This window comes from Sorex fumeus, unplaced genomic scaffold, assembly GCF_029834395.1.
Source record: "Sorex fumeus unplaced genomic scaffold, SorFum_2.1 ptg000098l, whole genome shotgun sequence".
Lineage (NCBI taxonomy): Eukaryota > Metazoa > Chordata > Mammalia > Eulipotyphla > Soricidae > Sorex > Sorex fumeus.
This window is the reverse complement of record NW_026606155.1, coordinates 40638357-40655132: the sequence shown is the minus strand read 5'-3', so window position 1 is coordinate 40655132 and position 16776 is coordinate 40638357. Positions and strand designations below refer to the sequence as shown.

At 46.1% G+C, this 16776-nt stretch overlaps 1 protein-coding gene across 1 annotated transcript; it reads left to right on the top strand.

The window, feature by feature from the left end:
- Positions 1-3093: 3093 nt before the first annotated feature.
- Positions 3094-15217, top strand: LGALS3 (galectin 3). Its single transcript, XM_056134146.1, has 6 exons — positions 3094-3135; positions 10525-10546; positions 11143-11550; positions 12500-12588; positions 13658-13823; positions 14934-15217. Exons 2-6 carry the CDS (start codon positions 10529-10531, stop codon positions 15087-15089), a joined length of 837 nt encoding a protein of 278 aa, XP_055990121.1. The 5' UTR covers positions 3094-3135; positions 10525-10528; the 3' UTR covers positions 15090-15217.
- The last annotated feature ends 1559 nt before the right edge of the window (positions 15218-16776 follow it).

The window sequence follows — 16776 nt, the reverse complement described above, 5'->3', positions numbered from 1 at the left end:
CCTCACATGCATTTTCTGTGTGGGGTTGGGGAGCAAACTCAGTCACCACGTATAACGGTCTCACTAAGTTACAGCCTGAATACCAATGGCCAGACTTCCTTCATCTCACTGAGGTTATGAGCCAGCCTGTAGACTCAGGCTCTTGCAAGAACAAGACACTTCTGCAGTGTCTTTCTGCTCCACGAGACCTAATGGACCCCTTGTGGTCAGCGCTGTAAACCAGTGCAGGAACCCCAGACTATGGGAGTGTTTTCAGGTTCTTGGGAATGTCCAGGAGTCCCCTGAGGGAACTCCCAGGGCTGTTACTTGTGATTCCCCCCAATGAGAAGGCTCAGGTCTGTCCCATCAGGAGTCTGCTCTGGAAATCCAACGGGTGTGTACAGAACAGGAAAAACAAGTGCGTTGCACTTCCCAACTACATCTTGTTATTTGAGTCTCAGAACAACTTCTCTCAAAACTTTCACACACAAAAAAAAAGCCCAATCCAGAGTAAAATGACTGTGCACTAAGGTTACTTCACATAAGCATTGCCTCACATGATTTTTTTTTTAATTTGTGGTGAGAGAAACATTGTGGTAAGAAAATTTAGAACTTACTCTCCTAGCAACTTTCAAGTATACAACACCTTGTTGTGAATTCAGGCTGTACTTTAGATTCCTAAACTGATTCATCCTGTAACTTTTTTGTACCCCTTTGGTCAACAGCTCTACATTTTCCCCACCCCCCCACCTCCACCATCACCCCACCTTCAAACAACATCCCATTTTGTTTCTATTGGTTCTGCTTTTTAGGGGTTACCATGAAATGAGATCATGTGGCGTTTGTCTTTCTCTGACATTTCACTCTGCATAATACCCTCAAGGTCTACCCATGTTGTCACAAAACACAGGCTTTTCTTTTTTTTTCTTTTCTGGCTGATTAATATTCCAGAGTGAGTGTGCTTATGTAATATCTTCTTCATTCTTCATCTGTCAACAGACCCTTATGCCCTGCCTATTGTCAATACTTCACTGCTGCGATGAACACGGGGGTGGCAGAACTTCCTCATGCTTGGTGATGCCATTTGCTTTGGATATGGACCCAGATTAGGGTCGCAGGATCATATGCTCGTTCTCTTTATCATTTCTTGAGAAACTTCCATACGGGTTTCCTTAGTGGCCGCACCAAGAAACATTCTCACAGTGTGCAGTTTCCATTTTCCCCACATCCTCCTCAGCATTTAACCTTTGTCTTTTGGTAACAGTCTTTCTAATAGTCATGAGATAATAACTCATTAAAGCTTTAATTTGCATTGTCCTAATAATTAGTGATGTTGAGAACCCTTTGTTTACCTACTGGCCATGTATTTCTTCTTTGGGGAAAAAAAGTCTATTCAAGTCCTTTGTCCACTTAAGATTTTGTTTTTGTTTGGGGGCCACACCCAGAAGGACTCTGGATACAACTCCTGGCAGTGCTTTGAAGACCATCTTTGGTGCCAGGGATTGAACCTGGGTTGGCTGCATGCAAGGCAAGTGCCCTACCTGCTGTACTATTGCTTCAGCTCAAGTGCTATAAATTTCTTACATGTTTTGGAGACTAACCCTTATCAGAAACATAGTTCGCAAATGTTTTCATAAATTTTACCTTCTCATTTTGTTGGTTGCTTTTAGCTTGATGATTACATGATTATTTTTGCTTTCACTTCTAGTGCTTTGATGTCAGTTCCAAAAAAAAAAAAAAACTGCTGCCAAAACACGAAATGCTTGAAACTGTATAATGGACAACTTTGTAAATCACAATTTTTAAAAAAAATAAAATAAAAATCAATTTAAAAAATAACATGATTTTTTTAAGTGTTAAATAATCTTTCCCAGGGCATTTTCTTCTAGAAGCTTTACATAAAGTTCAGGTCTTAAACTTATGTCGTTAATCAATTTTGATTTTTTTCAACGCACTTCCAGTAGGGTAGTGCCCTACCCGCTGTACAATCTCTCTGCCTCTCGAGTTTTTGCTAGTGCTTATTTGAGTTTAAAGAAAAACCATCCTTGACCATTTTACCCAGGGATTACCTAGATAAATACGACGAAACATGGCCATCTTTCTGGGAAGCAGCTTTACTTGTTGCACAGCCTTTCTTCGAGTCTATTCTAGTCCTTTCGTGCCTTTGCCAAAGGAACTTCTGTATCAAACAGCTCCCTTCATCAGGAGTCGGTCCAATCTTGGAGAAGACAAGACTTGCTACTAAAAGACTTGTTCTCAGTAGCAGGATTTTCTTTTCTTTTCATTTTTCTTTTCTGGCTGATTAATATTCCAGAGTGAGTTTTATTCACTCGGTAAGCATTTACTGAACACGTACAGGTGCTAAGGAACTTAGGGTCTCAGGAGCAGCGGGTCCCACATCTTGGCGCAGGGGGGTCAAGGACGTGGGCGCAAGCCCTCAGCCCCATCGAGAGCCAACCAGGTGCTCTCAGGGACTCGGTGCCCTCAGGGAAGGCTGTTAGAGACGGTGTCCCAAGGCGCAGCTGCAGCGGGTGGGAGCGCAACCCCGAGGCTCGCGGGACCCTCAGAAACTCCACGAGCGCAAGCCCAAGAGAGAATACAGAGGGAAGGGCACTTGCCTTGCACGAGGCCGACAGGGCGGGGTTCGATCCCCGACATCCCCTATGGTGCCCAGAGTCCACCAGGAGTGACCCCTGCGCGCAGACCAGGACTAAGCCCTGAGCACCGGTCCGGTGTCATCCTCAAACTAAACCAAATAGCAAAACCTCCAGGAAGCAGCCCGCGCTGCGCCGCCGCACCTCGTTGAGACTGGGAGAGGACGGTGACCATGGCCACTCCCCAGTGCTGCGGCGGCTGTCCTCGGACCCCCACTCCTAGAGGCGGTGGGGACGGGGGTGCCCTGCCGGCTCCCAGCCCTCGCTTTGCCGATCATCGCTTGTGCCCCCCCGGATTCGGGCGCCCGCAGTCTCAGGGGGATGTCCAGGCTCCCCCAGCCCGCGGTCCGGGGTGCGGCCTGGGTGTGGACTGGGGCGGCCCCGCCCCGGGAGAGGCGGGTCGGGCAGCGGATATTTGAGGCGTCGAGCAGCCGCCCCGCAGGCACCGCCGCACCTCGCCAGGAGCCTCTCCGGAACGAGCGAGCAGCAACCTAGCACCCAGGTGAAGAGCGCGGGCGCGGGGTGGCTGGACGTGGGGGGCCGAAGGTCTCCGGGTGCTGCGGGCGGCGCGCGGCTATTTTGGGGAGCACAAGTGGGGCCCGGGCACTGGGGGCTCGCGAGCACCGAGGGCGCTCCCCACGCCCCGAAGTGAATGCGGCGCTGTCCGCACCGTCTCGGTATAGACCCCTCTGCCTTTGACTCTTCGACACCCCCTAGTTCAGAGGATGCGGGACAACAACATCAGGCCCGCGGAATTCGGGGTTTTGTGTGCGTCTTCGACGGCTATGGAGAAGGAGAGGGGAGGCGCAGCCACCTGAGTGCCGCGTCCCCCCCCCCCCGACCCCCATCGGGCAGGTCCACAGACGGCGGGAAATGGACGCTCTTCTAAACCCCGGGTCTGCTCTTGCTTGGTGGTGGGGCGCACGTTCCTGTCCCTAACCACCCCCCCGCCCCGCGGCAGAGCTGAGGGTTAGAGAGGAATAGGGGGAATTTAAGGGAAGTGCCCTCGAAGGGCGGTTTCTGTGGGCCCGAGGCCCAGGACCCCCGGGAGCAGGTACTGGAGGGAAATGAGCCCCCAAAACAGCCGCACCTCTGGGTGCTGATCCTACAAGCAGGGGGGCTGCCAGCCCCAAGGCCTGAGTAGGCATGTGCCTGGCTGGGCAAAAAAACCGCAAATCCGGAGCGTTTGCAAAGGACTGACTCATCCCTGCCCAAATTGGCTAACCCGGGCCTTAGGCATGTCAGATGTGTGCGGAGGAGGCTGGTGGGGTGCGGCCGAAAGTAGGTAGTATGTATGCCCAGCCCTAGCCGGAGGGCTGGGCCACCCTCCAAACAGGCTTGAAGTTTTATTATGAATTATCAGCTGCTTACAATAAACTCTTTCCCAAGCGGTCCACTCAGAGGTTAGGGAGCTTAGCTCAGACTGCCAGGGGCCTCCGAAATATAAGGAGGAGACTGTGGATTTAGCCCCTGGAAGTGAACCATTTCTGTTTTGGACGCTGGATATGTGTGCCGACAATGGCTAAAGGGACGGTGATACTTGGAACTTGTTTGTTCCGAGTGTTTTTCTAGGATGCAGGAAAAATTCTGGATGATTGACTCAATTCACTTGAAAGAGAGTGATAAGCATCTGGCAGAAGAGACAGTTCAGAGGGTAAAGCCCTATATGGTCCTCAGTGCTGGCCAGGAGTGATTCTTGAGCACAGTTAGGTAAGCCCAGAGCACTTGCCCGTGGTGTGGCCCCAAACAAAAAACACATATCAAGTTTCATACCTAGAATTGTGTTTCTGAAAGTTAAAGTTTCATAATAAATTGTATTATTTTGCATGTATCTTCTCTTCAGATACTGACTTTGAATTCTTTTTTTTTGGTTTGTTTTTTTGTTGTTGCTTTTTGGGTCACACCCGGCAGTGCACAGGGGTTACTCCTGGCTCTGCATTCAGGAATTCCTCCTGGCGGTGCTCGGGGGACCATATGGGATGCTGGAAATCGAACCCAGGTCAGCCGCAAACTGAGGCAAGGCAAACGCCCGACCCGATGTGCTATCGCTCCAGCCCCTGACTTTGAATTCTTAACAGCAAGGACTTTGATTCTCTTGATGGAGGTGCCTTATCCTGGACTTTGGGGGTATTGGAGCTGCTTGCTAAAAGCTTGGTGTCCGAGGGTCCCATTCAGTATCAGCACTTACTCCATTTTCTGGGGAGATGTTTGATGAGGGTTGTTGAATGTTCTCAGCTTTGAAGGGAAAGAAGGTTGCTTCACAGGTTATATAATAGCAGAAGAAAGGAAGTACCTGATTTGTTTGCCCCCCACGCCCATCTCATTTTCATTAGAACAGGCACATCTTGCTCTGTTGAAGTCTCCTTCATAAGTGCTATTTCTCTCTGCTACATTGAAGGACCTTTTATTTATTGCTAACAGGTTGGGAAGCTAATGTTGGTCTCACCTATAAATTAGGCAGCCATTTGCTTAGATCCCTCATTAGCTGGACTCCAAAGCTTAACTGCCTCAGAGACCAATATAGTATAACTGAAGAATCTTCCTTTGACCTTAAATACTAATTGGCTTGTAAAGTTGAGACTTAGGGTAACTTGATGTGAAAACCCACTTCTCTTTTCCTGTGATCCTTGGGACACAGGATACAGGGTGGCATTTGGCATCTGGTGCCTAGCCCACTCTCATTAAATTCTGAGTAGGAAGCCTGTCAGGGCAGTCCTTGCTGTATCCCAGCTTACTCTTAACTAAGTATCATATGTTCTCTCTTAACTGGATCAACTTTTCCACAGGGGAAAAAAAATCCAGCAACTGCAAGACAGAAAGAAATGTTACCTTCTAGAAGCTAGGGAGCTATAGTAAGAGAGCCAGAAAGCAAACTTAAGAAGGACCTGTTCCCTTATTTCAGCATAGCATCTTAGGAGGGAACTGTTCCCTTTTTCCTGCTCATCATCTCACTGAATTTGACTTTGCAGCCAGCTTTCCTCAAGCCCTGCTCTGTGCTTCAATAAGGGCAGGAAGTTCTTCAGGCTTTTGGAGAGAAGGTGGGCAGTGCACTGGGGTTCTGAGGAAATCCATTCATTAGCCACTTCCCTTCCAGCTTATATAAAGGTCGGGCCCTTTGTAAGCAGAAACTTCAGAAATGCTGCTGGTGACCTGGGCAACTGAGTTAATGACGAGGTGGAACTTTGTGGATGGTCACTCTATTAGTGGGAGAGCTGCCGGTTAACAGCCAATGGAAGTAATCTGAGTCATGTTCCCTGTCCTAGAGTGACACTGAACTGCTTCCTATACGTCTTTGTTTTTTGTTTAAGATGTGGAAACCCAGGGCAATCTGGTAGTGTCTCTCTGTCTCATTTTCATTTTCCATCTCTTTCTTATCTCTCTTGTTACCTGTATGCAGCACATCTTTGCTGGCTTTTCAAAATTTCTAGGCAAATAAAGAAAAAGAAAATATTTGTCCAAATAGAGGTGGGCTTTTCTTTTTTTTAAGTTCTAGGTTTGCAAGTCTTGGTTGAAACAACAACCAAGAAAACAAACATTGGTTATGATTCTTTACAAAAAAAAATTGATGGCAAGAAGTTGGCATAATAAGAACAGTACATACACAATTTTTAGAAAAGTACACTTTATTGGCTTAAATGTGGTTATAATTAGCAAAGTGACTATGCACAATGGCATTCTTGTATTCAATATTGTTGGCCACTGAGTCACCCAGCTAGTTTTCTGACAAAAACATGATCTTTGAAAAAAAAATTGTTTGCAATTTCAGCATGTTATGTAGTTCCTAATGAGTAAGCTGGAGAATTAATTTCTAAGTGAAACAATGCTTTCAGAGGAGTATAATTTAAAATGTCAGAGTGTGAAGTTTTGTATTAGTGTTGAATAAGCCAGGACACTTGGACCCTGGCTGTTGGCCTGCCAATGGTGGAATAACTTTGGGCCATCAAACCACTTAGCTCTCTGAGCTTCAGCTCCTCACCTCTAAAATGGGGAATATGAATTTCCTCTTCAATCTATAAGATTATGCTCAGAATCCAAACAGAGATGTGTAACTACTTTGTAAGTTGACAAGCACCACCCTGTGCAGAGCGTCATTAATCTAATGAACTTGTATCATGTGTCACAACACAATCTAAACTGTCACCTGAGGTGTCACATAAAGCAAACCGGGAAAAAAGTAAAAGTTCTTTTTTGTCTGTAGGGTGGTTGGATTGAATTAAAAAGTAAATTAAATATACTTTGCACAGTGACTTTGGAAAGAACCAATATTACATTAGGATGTGTCCCCTTTCTCTGAGTCTCTGCATATAATTAGCCTTTATTGTTTATTGCTTTTTTTGGCCATATCCTGCAGTGATCAGGACTTAATTCTTGGCTCTGCGCTTAGGAGTCCTCTGGGAACCATATGGGTTGTCAGGGATTTAACTGAGGTCAGCTGCATGCAAGACAAGCACCTTACCATCAATACTATCTCTCTAGCCCTGTAATTAGCTTTTAAACATTTCAATTTGGGCTATGTTAATGAGGCAGTTGTACAGATTTTAGTTTCATAATTGAAACTACTTTGTTTTATTAATTTATCAATACTTTCATATAGGGAAATGCATGCTAATTATCCTGGATCTCAAACCAGGAGTGCTTTTGTCCTTTCTTCATCTCAAGGCACGGTGAAGATGGAGGTGTTTGGCATTGGACTTTTTTTTTTAGTTGGCGTAATGGGGAGAGGGTAGGTTCTGCTGCTGGTGTTGTCTTCTAAAGTGGGTCATGCTGCTAAACACCGCAGCGTACTCCGATGGGGAGTATCCCCCCCTAACTTGAAGTGGTACTGAGGCTGGGAATAAGCTCCTATGGAGTAGGGATAGCTTAAGAAGTGCCACACCTACCTGGTGATCATTGGATGTGTAGGATGGTTGTGGAAGAAGAAGCTGTGGAAGAACCATCTGAGCTTGATAACCTGTGGGTTGTTCAAAAGTCTTTCCTACTGGCATTGAAAATGAGAAGCTTTCTTTTCTTGAATTAAAGCTCTATGTTTTTCCCTTTCCAGTCTCTTCTTCCTCTTGTAATACCGTTTTCTGGGTGGTGACAGTCTTTCAGGGAAGGAGATGCAAGCAAGATTTAGCTTTTGCCTCAGAGGGTCATCCTATATAATAAGTGTGATGGTACAGCAGGCAGGAGCAATAGTACAGTGGACACTACTACATGCACTTGGCTTGCTTGCGGCTGACCTGGTTTCAATCCCCAGCACCTCATACAGTCCCTGAGCCCCACCAGGTGATCCCTGAGTGTTAATCCAGGAGTATGCCCTAAAGAGCACTGGGCATGCCACAAAACTAACGGAGCAAACAGAAAACCACACAGTGTGTGTCATCCCTGTTGGACCACAAGGGAGCATTTTCCGGCTTATTGCCAGCAGCTTCCTGTGGTGGCAGATAAGCAGCAGCATAACCAATCAGCATAACCTTGTCCAAAGAACCCGATAACGACCAGGTTAAAGAAGTAAAGTGCAGAAGGGGAGAATTAGCTCAACAGGCTGATCACAAGCTTTGCATGAAGGTCTGGGCCTGGGCTCCACCCCAGCCTCCAAGGACTGCTGAGGGCCATGACTAAGCAAAGAGCCAAGAGTAGCCCCTCAGCACACTGGATATGGCTCAGGAAAAACAAACACAGGCAGAGAGATAGTACAGCACGTACTATCTCAGGGCACTTGCTTTGCACACAGCTAACCCAGGTTCAGTTCCTGGCACCATGTATGGTTCCTTGAGACCTGCCAGGAGTGATCCCTTAGCACAAGACAAGGAATAAGACCTGAGCACAGCCGGGTGGTATGGCTCAAAAACAAAACACAGAAAAGAAATGTGCAGAGAGAGAGAGAGAGAGAGAGGGAGAGGAGAGAGAGAGAGAGAGAGAGAGAGAGAGAGAGAGAGAGAGAGAGAGAGAGAGAATATGAATATGAGGCTGGATTAAGTCCTGGATCTCAAACCAGGATTATCCTGGATCTCAAACTAGGAGATCTCAAACCATCCCGCATGCATGATGTTATAAATCGTACTGTGTGTCATAGAAAGTCACACCTGGGAGGCTGCCATTATGAGGGAAAAGACATCCAAACAATTTGATGCTTACATTTTCAGGGCCTATCAAGTAGTTGGTTTCTTGTATCCCTTGAGGCAATGTCAATTTTTAATTGAGAATCCCTCACAAAGGGAAAATCAAGGAAAAGGATATTCCAGTTAGGGTGTAGGGGAGATTCCAATTAGGGTGCAGGTAATTTGGCCACATCACTGAGCTCCTGAGCTGAGAGAAGACACCGCAGGCCTGAGAGGTTCAGAGTTCTTCCTTCTGGCCAGACGTGAGGAGAGGGGAGGCCTCTCATTAAGGCTGCATGAAGTAAGACAAAACCTTTGGTAGCATCCTATGAAATAGATAAACTTTTATTATTCTACTGAAGAATTTATTTGTCATAGCAGGCATCTTCCCCCTCCCCCCCAAAAAACAAGTATCTTATACATGTCTTTTTCTGTTGTTCCACATCCAAAGCTACTCATCTTGGAGACTTTGTCTAACTGACCTGTCTCTTTCCTCATGATGGCAGCCTCCCAGGTGTGACTTTCTATGACACACAGTAGGGTTTATAACATCATGCATGCGGGATCACGTGGGATCCCTGCCACCTCATGAGTCTTTTGGCTATAAGGTCTCAGCCTGTCAGTCTTCACTCCCAGCCAGGCAAAGCAGTGTCAGTGCAGGAGTAAACATTGTCAGTAACTATGTCTGGGGCAGTGTCTCTAATGGCTCAGCTGTAGGCCACCAGCACTGGTTTCCTTCTAAAACCCAGCTGAGAGTGTGAGCTCTCAGTAGGAAAAGAAGAGAGTAGGGCCATAGTATAAAAGGAATACAGGGAGGCTAGAGACTTAACGCGGTGGGTAAAGAGTTTGTCTTACACATGGCTGATCTGGGTTTAATCCCCGGCATCCCTTAGGGTCCCCCAAGGACCACTGGTAGTGATCCCTGAGTGCAGAGCCAAAAGGAAGCCCTGAGCACTTCCGGGTGTGGCCCCCCAAAACAAACCAAAAAAAAAAAAAAGGGAATACAGGAGGAATGGTGAATGGAGGACCTGTGTCTGTATATGGGCGTGCGTGCGTGTGCGCGCGCGTGCACACACACACACACACATCATTCCTACACTTTGCTGCTGTGATGATGGGGTTGCACATTTGATTGTGTTGCACCATCAAGCCTGTACTTTACATGGTTTCAGGGAGTTCCATGGCTATACCCTGCAGTACTTGGGGACCAGTGTTTCCGGGGATCAAAACCAGGCCCTCTGCATGCAAAGCATGTGCAAAGTCTGCTGTGCTATTGCTCTGGTCTTTCTGTTTACATTTAAAAAAAAAAAAAACCTAGTCAAAAGGCAGAACATTTTCTTCCTTGTTCTCTTCCCTACCCTGTATGTCATGGATGCTGTGCCTAGGATTCAGAACAGAGACCAGTGTGATTAGAGTTTAAAAGCTAAATATTAAACAGATTTGGGGTTCTAGGTACCCACACCCTGCCCTTTGATGAAACTTGTCTGTGGTTCCACACTGATGCTCCAGGTGCATTTCCCAGTAAATGGGCTTGTGTGGATTGAAAGTCACACCTGTCAACACCATCCCAGTGTTTCTCAACCGGGATAGTCCAGGGGGCCACAGGTGAAAGTGTGTAAATGTGGGACTATGGCACAAGACTCGGGGCCAACGAGCAGACTAGGATGCCACAAAGGAAGAAGGTCAGACGGGGGCACAGAGGGGAAATGACTGAGAGACACTGGTCTTCACTGTGACCTATTTATAGTAATCAGCACAGTCCTTCAGGATCAAGAAAATAACCTTTCTTTTTTATTTTTTTCTTTTAGAAAAATGGCGGACAGTTTTTCGGTAAGTGTTTGAGGGCTGTTTTTGGCCATTGGTACCCTCTTCCTCAGAGGCAGAGATTTTGTTTTGAGCCCCACACTGTCCCAACTATCTCCCATCCCTGCCTTCCTCTGGCCTCACCCACATGAGAAGAGCTCCTGAGCTGGAGTCCTATTTTTCCCATTAGACTCTGCAAGAGCTGGACAGAGAAGCCTGAGATGGACCCACAGTGGCCTAGGTGCAAAGCTGGTTGGTGTGACTGAGAAATTCCTGGAGCCCCACTATCACACAAGGCTCTAGTTTTGATTTTTCCATGCCTCTCCTGAGGCACATGCTTCTCTATCATGATAGCTGGCACCTGAGGCCAACCTTAGACAAAAAGGCATCCTTCCATGCTCTGAGATGATGGGAGGCAAGAATAAAGTGATCACACCTACATCATCGCAATTGAAGTCTCACTTTAGTTTTTGGAAGTGAATAGGGGGAATTTGGTGTGAACATGAATTTCCTAAACATGAATTGTACCAGGCCATTCTGCCTCTCAGATCACAGGCTCCTGTTTTCTTTGGAGATTCGGTACATCTGTTTTTCATCTTGTAATTGTTCTTCTTTCTTTCCAGCTTAATGATGCTGTTTCTGGGTCTGGAAACCCAAACCCTCAAGGATGGCCTGGTGCCTGGGGAAACCAGCCTGGTGGAACTGCCTATCCTGGGGCCTACCCTGGACAGGCACCCCCTGGGGCCTACCCTGGACAGGCACCCCCTGGGGCCTATCCTGGACAGGCACCCCCTGGGGCTTACCCTGGACAGGCACCCCCTGGAGCCTATCCTGGACAGGCACCCCCTGGGGCCTACCCTGGAGCAACAGCACCTGCTTACCCTGGATCAAATACACCAGGTGCCTACCCTGGGCAGCCGGGCGGGCCAGGGGCCTACCCTCCTTCTGGACAGCCCAGTGCTCCTGGACAACCCGGCGCTCCTGGTGCTTACCCTGCTGCCGGTCCCTATGGAACCCCAGCTGGGCCGCTGGTAAGATGAACTAGGCATTTCCTGTTCTCGTTTCTGGCCAGGACAAAGCTAGTACAGGATGCAGCATGCTTCTGGCGCACATTGCCACCCCACCACAGGGCTCTGCCTGAGGGTCAGTTCTTGACGCCCACCTGCTTCTGGCCTCAGGGAAACTGCGGCCTTAAATTCTGCTCTGAGTCACACTCCACACTCCAATGACTAGCTGCAATGTGTTTTAGTCCCCTAGACAAAAGTGCTAGTGGATATATATATATATATATATATATATATATATATATTAAAAAGAAACTAATGCAGGAGTTGGAGAAATGGTACAGTGGGTAGGGCGCTTGTCTTGCATGTCGTCAAACCTGGTTCCACCCCTGTCATCTCATAGGATCCCCTGAGCCCCACCAGGAATGATTCCTGAGTGCAGAGCCACCGGTAAACCCAAAATCAAACAAAAAGAAACCAATGCACACTCTAAAGACAAAAGATAAAGCAGTTTTATAGATGTGGAGTTAATGTCATAGTAACAGGGGAATTTGAGTTATGGTCAATAAAGGCTGCGTACAGACCCTGTGCTAACAGAGTGCTCCTTCATGGCTGGTCTCACTGAGCCCCATCACTACCTATGGGACATGGGATACTAGGGGCAGGAGCTCTGACTCAGTGGTTGAGCACATTGCATAGGTGAGGCCCAGGGTCCCAGCCTTGGCACTGCAGGGCCCCATTCCCTAACACCTGGGTATCCTCCCCTGCTACCACCCACACCAACAACAGTAGATATTTTTATTATTCTCCCTATTTACCCAGGACCGATTTCTGAGGACCAATTCCTGAGCACAGAGCCAGGTGTGGTCACCCCCCAATCCCCACAAAAAAAGTGACTGAACTTTAGCAACAACTTTTGCTTCTCACCTAGACAACTTGACTCTGTATTGACACAGGTATATTTTTTCATCCCCAGACTGTGCCCTATGACCTGCCTCTGCCTGCAGGAGTCATGCCTCGCATGCTGATAACCATTATGGGCACCGTCAAGCCCAATGCAAACAGGTGAGAGCAAAATGGATGAGTTTGACACATTTATGGATTGCTATTTGACTAAAGGATGATCTATATATGTTGAATTTTTCAAATTACATATTTAGAATCTTGGTAACACCACAGTAAGAGATTATTCCAGATCATTATCTGTCTCCACCAATGGAACAAGGTTTCCCCACTCTACATCTTATGCTTCCCCCACAACCAGAATGCAGCAGACTTCTACTTAGTGAAGACACTGAGGAAAAGCAGGAAACCCCTTCTGTTGGTTCTTCCTGTCAGTAAAAGGCTTTGAATGAGAGAGCGGCAGAGCCTCTGTAATGGAATGTTCGCATGGCTGAAACATACAGTCCCTAAAAACCAAGCGGGTACTTTCTGTCTAGGTGCCTATCAAAAGTTACCATCTTGGGCCAGAGAGAAAGAATCCAGGGGTTAAGGTGCTTGCCTTGCAGACTGGCCCTAGTTCAGTCCTGGGTACTACATGATTCCCCTTAGCACCACCAGGATTGATTCCTGCAGAGACAGGAGTATTCCCTATGCACTGCTAGATGGCCCCCAAAAGCTCTTCCCCACAAATTCTCTCCAAAAGAATGTGACCTAAGATAAGGAGGCAAAAAAAAAAAAAAATTAACACATTTATCTTGCCTTTTTTTTCCTTTAAAATAAAATTAAAAAGCTATGAGGAAAAGTAGCACTGTACTGCTGTCCTCTCGTTGTTCACTGATTTGCTCAAGCAGGCCCAGTAACGTCTCCATTTTGAGACTTGTTGTTACTGTATTTGGCATGAGGAAAAGTAGTGTATAACATTTATTAAATTAATAATGAACACGCATTACTGGCTCATGAGCAGAAAAAATGGAAGGGGGTGGAAGTGGGGGGTGGAGAAAGCCCAGAATGATGCTATTGCATTGACTTCTCCTAGCTGATTTTCCAGTTAGAACTCATTTTCTGGTTCTCTACTTTGTTAAGAAAAATGTCCTGTATTTTATAATCTGCTCTTTAGAAAGTGAAGTTTGATACTTAGTACTGTTGTGTGATCCGAATCGTTTCATTAACTCTGGCCTTGGGTTTAAAACAGAATTGCTTTAGATTTCAAGAAAGGGAATGACGTGGCCTTCCACTTTAACCCCCGCTTCAACGAGGACAACAGGAGAGTCATTGTTTGCAACACAAAGATGGATAACAACTGGGGAAAGGAAGAGAGACAGTCGACTTTCCCTTTTGAAAGTGGTAAACCATTCAAAGTAAGCTACTGATTTTACATGTTGATGGTGTATACTTGCTCGTAGGGAATTATAAAGATTTAGCTCATTACTCTGGAAACTTGGTGCAGCTAAAATTAATTTTCATCTGCTTTCCTGCTACACCAAACAAGCATGGCTCCTTCTCTTCCCAAGGGACTGGGCTCAGCAGGCCAGAATCTGCCAGGAGGGCACCCTCCCTAGTTCCATTCAAGTACTGCTGTGCCTTACTGCTCTTCTTGGTTCAAGCATTGTTGTTACACTGTAGCACAGTCCTTCCGTTGTTTATCGATTTGTTCGAGTGGGCCCAGTAACATCTCCATTGTGAGACTTGTTACTGTGTTTGGCATATCGAATATGCCATGGGTAGCTTGCCAGGCTCTGCCCGTGGCAATGGTAATACACTATAATCATAAAATACACTATAATCATTAAAATTCCAAAACCTTGGTTACATTTGCTTTCAAATCGCTTTCTAAGTCCACAAGCCTAATTTCTCACTCATGCGCATTACTAAATGCTTTTCTCCTATGAATAGTAGACAATCCTACATATTAGGAATAAACTTTTACATTTAATTGAACTTTTAATACACCAAAATATCTCCCAATTGAACTATCTGTAGTTTCAAAATCTTCACTGGTTCTGTTGCCAACATCTGTAGCATTTACTGGCTCATAGACCATCTCTTAAATCTTTGGGAAATTTTTTTTTTCTCCAATTGTGGATTCCTACTTTTAATTTTCAGGAATTTTAGGGCACAAGTGATCTTTTTCTTAATGGCTTCATTTGGATAGTCTTCTAACAATTTTATTTCTCTTGCTTTTTGGGTCACACCCAGCGATGCTCAGGTGTTACTCCTGGCGGTGCTTGGGGGACCATATGGGATACTGGGAATCGAACTCGGGTCGGCCACGTGGAAGGCAAACGCCCTACCCGCTGTGCTATTGTTCCAGCCCCCAATTTTATTTTTTAAGTCTTTGAATCATCTGGAAATTTTGTTTTTGGTTTACTTTTTCTGGACTTTAATATGTTTACAAATCATCAAATGAAATGTTGGCTCTGTTGAGCTCATCTCAGATGTTTTTAACGGTTTTGTGAATGTCATTTCAGATCCAAGTACTGGTTGAAAACGACCACTTCAAGGTGGCTGTCAATGATGCTCACTTGCTGCAGTACAATCATCGGATGAGAAACCTCAATGAAATCAACAAATTGGGCATTTCTGGTGACATTGACCTCACCAGTGCTTCGCATGCTATGATATAAGCTTAAGGGAGTGAATACTTAAAAACATAAAACTTACACATTTAATGTTCACTGTGAGTGAAATATTGTATGCTTATCCATTGAGATTTTTCTTATAAATCATCCATTTAATAAATATTCTTATTCTGTTTGGTTTTTATTTTGCTTTTGGGCCACACCAGCAGTGCTCAGGGATTACTCCTGGTGGATTTGGGGGACCATATGGGATCTGGGAATCAAACTTGGGTCAGCTGTGAGCAAGGCAAGGGCCCATCCCACAGTACCACCTCTCTAGTCCCTAAATATTCTAAGAGCTACCTGTCTTGATGTGGCATTTGAGATGGTTTATCCACAATGGATATAATGGAAAAGGGAGCATGTGAGAGTATCAACACATTAAGGTCTCCGGGAGTTTTGTTAAAATATTTTAAAGAAAGACATAGGGGTTGGTCAGGCATAGCCCAGACTGCAGCACCCACCCTACAGATGTGAGACTGAGTTTCCCACCTGGGGCCTTACATACTTGGTGTCTGATCCCAGTGGCTTGGCTGAGATATGGGCACCACCAGCAATGTCTTGTTGTGCTAGCAGTGCGTGGTGGCCAGGAGTGTGGCCAGCACGTGTGAAACCACAGCTAAAGGAGCACAACACCCGGAGAACACAACCCTGACCACGGAAACATCAAAGGGAAGGGAGTGGGGGAAATAAGAGAACCATGACCTGCGGTGAGTCAGTCTTCCAGATTGTCATAAAAACTAGGAGATATGATGAATAAATCATTTTCCCATTTTCTTGAACAATTTTACTTCCAAAGGGCTGGGGATCTGTGATCGAGCACTTGTCTTACATGTGTCGTGAGGCCTTTGGTTCCATCCCCATCCCTCAAACATAGGGAGAAAAAGGGACAAGACAGACTATATTTGGGAAATGAGAAAAGCAGGAAGAAAAACGTATCAATGATTTACTCTGCAGGACTCAGTCACTGTTAGGGATTCTACTTCTTGATTCCTTTAAAATTCTATTTTATCTCTTTATACCCCACTATTTTCAAGCCAGTATTTGATACCAACAAAAAATTATGCCATTGGAGGTTTTTTTCCCCCTTTCAATAAAATCTCCAAATTCATGGAGCAGAATAGGTTTTTTGTTTTTTTTTTTTTTTGCTTTTTGGGTCACACCCGGCATTGCACAGGGGTTACTCCTGGCTCATGCACTCAGGAATTACTCCTGGCAGTGCTCGGGGGACCATATGGGATGCTGGGATTCAAACCTGGGTCGGCCGCATGCAAGGCAAATGCCCTACCCGCTGTACTATCGCTCCAGCCCCTGAATTTCTTTTTTGAGGAAGTTTCTGTTCATTTCTTCTCCCCATTTTTTGATGGGGTTAGTAGGTGCTCAGTCTTGAGTTGAAGTGCTTCTCAGGGTCACACATGCTTTAGCCATGTTTGCACATATCCGGCTGCTGTACACCGAAGACCATCCCTGGGGTGCCAGAGGTCCCAGATACAGAGCGTGTCAGAACTGGGCTGGCACTGAGGAATAAGCACACACCTTACACATAGAGCCTGGCCTCTTAGTCAGAGCCACTCACTGGCCCTCAGGCAGCATGGTGAGCCAGGACTTTGAAAAGCACTGATTCACATTACTTATACTTCATTTTCAGACACAAAGTGTTCCAACACCAACCCCACCAGTGTCAACTTCCCTC